Below are 4,106 nucleotides of genomic sequence, written 5' to 3' on the forward strand. Positions count from 1 at the left end.
TACTTTAAATTTCCGCTGCATTTTGAACTATTTTTATGAAATGGTTTTAAACTGATTTATTAAATCATTGTGTTTTAAATTTACAAATTTTCAAAGCTCCACAATTCACCCATTCTCTTTTGTATGAAGTCACATGTCTAACAAGTGATATCAGAGTCTAACTAATGTTTAAAGATTAATCGTCTCAGGAGGAAAATGTCTTCCAACAATATTTTTAACAACATGATTTTATTTAACACACCTCCACTACTTAACGCTGATATATTTAGATTGTGGAAAGTTTGATTTAAAATATTCATTCAAATTTTTGATCTTGAATTGTGGAAAACAATAATCAATGGTTCGTTACCCTTACTCACTACATTAGATGAATGAAAAATCTATTTTTCTATGTCTTCAATTGTAATTCCGCCAAGAAAATATGAGACACTTTTTAAATAATCTATGGAGTTTATCCAAGTAGTTAATAAGAGGGAATGAACTCACGGGGAGAAAAATATGAATGTTTCATTGAAAAATGATTTTCAACCTTTTTTTTGAAGTAATGTTAGAACTTTCATTGCTAACAAATATCCATGAATTAAGAATTGGAACCATAAAGTTGATTCAATTCTTAAATGGAGAGATGCGAATGTTCATGATTTCATGAAAAATCCAAGAATGAAGAAATCATTGAGAAATTGAATTAGTTGATTCAACTGTTAAAAGGCATGATCTAATATCAAGAAGAATCTCTAGCAACTTCATCAAAGAACTCTTGTGAAGATAAATAAGAAAAATTAAATCTAGTAATCTCCTTCAAAGGAACAATCTTGATGGTTGAATGATCAGTAGAAAATTCAATATCAAATATAAATACTTCAACAGGAAGATGACATGAAGAAGAAGAAGAAGAAGAAGAAGTTTCAAACTCATCATTTGTTTCTCTTTTCAACTTTGCTCATGTCTCCAGTCTCCTATGGTATGATTGCTGCATTATAGTTGTTCATCTTGAACATTTTCAAGATGTCTTGAGCATACTTCTTTTGGCGCATGAAGACTCTCGCCAATGTCTTTAAACTTCATTCCTAAGAAATATGACAACTTTCCCAGATCAGATCCAAGTAGTTAGATCAGATCCAAATAGTTGCTTTTAACTTCTTTTTTCTTGTCTAATGGGCGATGCTTCAATTAGTTCTACTGCTATAGTTTTGTTCTCTTTGTATTTCTGACTGAATATTCCTTATACTCGTTCTTAATACATTTTTGCTTATAAAAAAAAAATCTAGATATCATATTATAAATTCAACATAATTTTTATGACAAGGAAACTAATACATCTAATCTAATCATAATAAAAGATTATCCTGAAAACCAAAGACAATAACGCTAGATCTATGGAACATGCACTCTGATAGGGATAAGAGTTTTGGGTAAAATGTGTTTGTGTTCATCAAATCATCTGGGCTTTTTCTTAGAGGCAACACACTAGCGATGTTTGACTAGTTGTAACTCAAGGCTCCCATATAGTTTTTCTGTTCATTTCATTACTTTAGGTCAACATCATTAGTAAGATTCTTGTATAACTTGTAGACAAAGTCCATGTGAGTAGGATGCCCAAGGTCATGAATCATCTTATCTTACAAAATTAGTATGCCTTTTAAGTTAGATAGTTACCATACATGGTAATGATCGTGAATGAGGTTATTGGTTTGGCAAATATATGTTGAAGTATGATACTTTTTCTAGGCACGTGGACATAACTTAACTAGTAGGAAAATTTGGTGACACTTTAGAAATATATATTTATTCAGAATATATCATACAACTAGTAAAGTATAGTTTTTTTTTTTTTAAGGGAAAGTATAGTTAAACTTTTCTAAAACCTCTATTTACAACTTCCTTGAAAACGCTTGTCACTTGGTCAAAGCCTGATGTATCTACAATATAAGGATAACAAGTTTTTAACTCTTGACATCACATTAACAAAACTTTACAAATTTTCTTGCATCGTAGCATTTCTAAAAATGTTGGTTGTACGGTGAGAATTACAAAACAAATATGTAAAATATACAGAAAGAGCATAAAAAACACCCTTATATATAATACACAATAAATAGTTTATGTATTCCAAACTTAATATGATAAATTTATCACGAGTCACATACACCAAACAATAACAACACAAAGATTTTAACTGGATGATCTCAATAACCAAACATAAATGTGGTTATTCTTAAGAGCCATATAAGAATATTGCTCAAGGGGCACATACGAGTTCTTGACCGACGCTCAAGACGAAAGATCAACATTTAGGTCAAAAATGTTATGATTTATGGTTGGGTAGAAAAAAAAGTATACATGTGTGAATTTGACTGTAATTTTCTCACTTGTGGGATTGAAGACTGAAAGTTTTATTGTAGGACTGACAACTCTCAAAACAATTTCAAGTATGGTCAAACATAACAAAACGTGTCAAGACAATCAACATGCATGCTATCATATCATTTGCGTTTCACATTTTTTACTTTCTAATTCCAGAAAAAATAGGTCTTTTTACAAGAGTCGAATGACTCATGTATAAAAATGTTTAGACCTATAAATATAATTTTTATGACATTATTCACTATTCAAAAGGAGTAGCTGCAAATATTGTTATAAGAAAAATATGAACAACTAACATTATCCTTATAAGAAAAACACTACCTAATCTCTGCTTTGTTGTAATAGACCAATACTAAACAAACACTATCTAACAATCAAATGTCCCTATTACTTCCAAAATCTTGCTAAGTGATTATATTTCTCTCATTTGAATGTATTACAATTTTTATATAAGCAATATATACAAGGCCCCTACTAAACAAAAAGAAAATTTTGATAAGACTAGAGAGTAGTACTTTTGTGTCTATTTCTTCACGTAGATAAATGTTCTCCCTCTTGCATGTTGTGAGTATGAAAGATGATTCATCAAGGACAATGCTAACTTCGTCCCCAAAATGGGAGAAACAGTGACATTTACCATTAATGAAAACTCACATGCAATTGTCCCCATGTTTAATACTTATCCACCCCATCTTTACTATTTATCATAATTTCATATACAAAGTTTACAAACCACTACTATATATATTCTTGTTTTGCATGAAACTTTTTGAAAGTTACAATTATTATTTTCTTCCTTTTCATTCTTCTTATACATGGGAAAATCAAGTACTAGTTTTTCTAAGGGGTTTTGGAAAGAAGGGTTTGGAGTAATAATGAAGAAACTTCAGAAAAGAATAATGATGAAGCAAGGTTATTTTGTGGTGATTGCAACTCAAGGGTGGAAGCCAGAAAGATTTTGTGTTGAGTTGGAATATTTAGATCATCCTGAGTTTGTGAAATTGTTGAAACAAGCTGAAGAAGAGTTTGGATTCTCTCAGGATGGAGCTATTGCTATACCTTGTGAACCTGATGAGTTGAAGAGAATCATTGGAAGGAAAAAACATTGCATAAATATCAAGGGTATTGATATTACTTGTTAGGTAAAAAAATTAAATAAAATAAAATTTTATTTTCTTTATAATTTTGTTGTGTGTATACCTTCTAATGTTTTGGAGGGTTATACTTTTTTTTTGTATTTTTTTAAATTAATTAGTTAATTATAGCTAGCTAGTGGATCTCATGCAATAAGATAGTGATTTTGTTGTTGTGTTTAATTGTGCCCCTGTGATGTAAGTATAATAGCTTAGCTTGCATGTGCAAGAGGGCTAGATTAATTAGTATGAAGTTCTTTCTCTTGTATGTTTAGTTTATAAAATTGTTATTATTTGTGAATAATGGGAACTTTAATTTGCTAATAGTACACTATATAGTAATAAATAATAGTTAGTGCTTGTGGAATGATGACTTGTGATAAAGTTATGTTTTGGATTAACTCTAAAATTGTGGTGATTAGTTTGATTTTTTTTACTACACTACAATATATCTATAAGAAAATAGATGTTGTTTTTTTTTTTCTTTTGCATTTTAGTTTTCAGAAAAAAAGATACTTTTTTTTTTTTTTAATAAATTAGGAGAAAAGGCCCTAGTTTATGCCGAAAACATGAGTTTTTTTTATTACTGAATCCAAATGTTTGGCTAAG

At 29.6% G+C, this 4,106-nt stretch overlaps 1 protein-coding gene across 1 annotated transcript; it reads left to right on the forward strand.

Annotated features, from left to right (window-relative positions):
• The first annotated feature begins 3,179 nt into the window (after positions 1-3,179).
• LOC131614810 (auxin-responsive protein SAUR32-like) lies at positions 3,180-3,506 on the forward strand. Its single transcript, XM_058886359.1, has one exon. It carries the CDS (start codon positions 3,180-3,182, stop codon positions 3,504-3,506), a length of 327 nt encoding a protein of 108 aa, XP_058742342.1.
• The last annotated feature ends 600 nt before the right edge of the window (positions 3,507-4,106 follow it).

This window comes from Vicia villosa, linkage group LG6, assembly GCF_029867415.1.
Source record: "Vicia villosa cultivar HV-30 ecotype Madison, WI linkage group LG6, Vvil1.0, whole genome shotgun sequence".
NCBI lineage: Eukaryota > Viridiplantae > Streptophyta > Magnoliopsida > Fabales > Fabaceae > Vicia > Vicia villosa.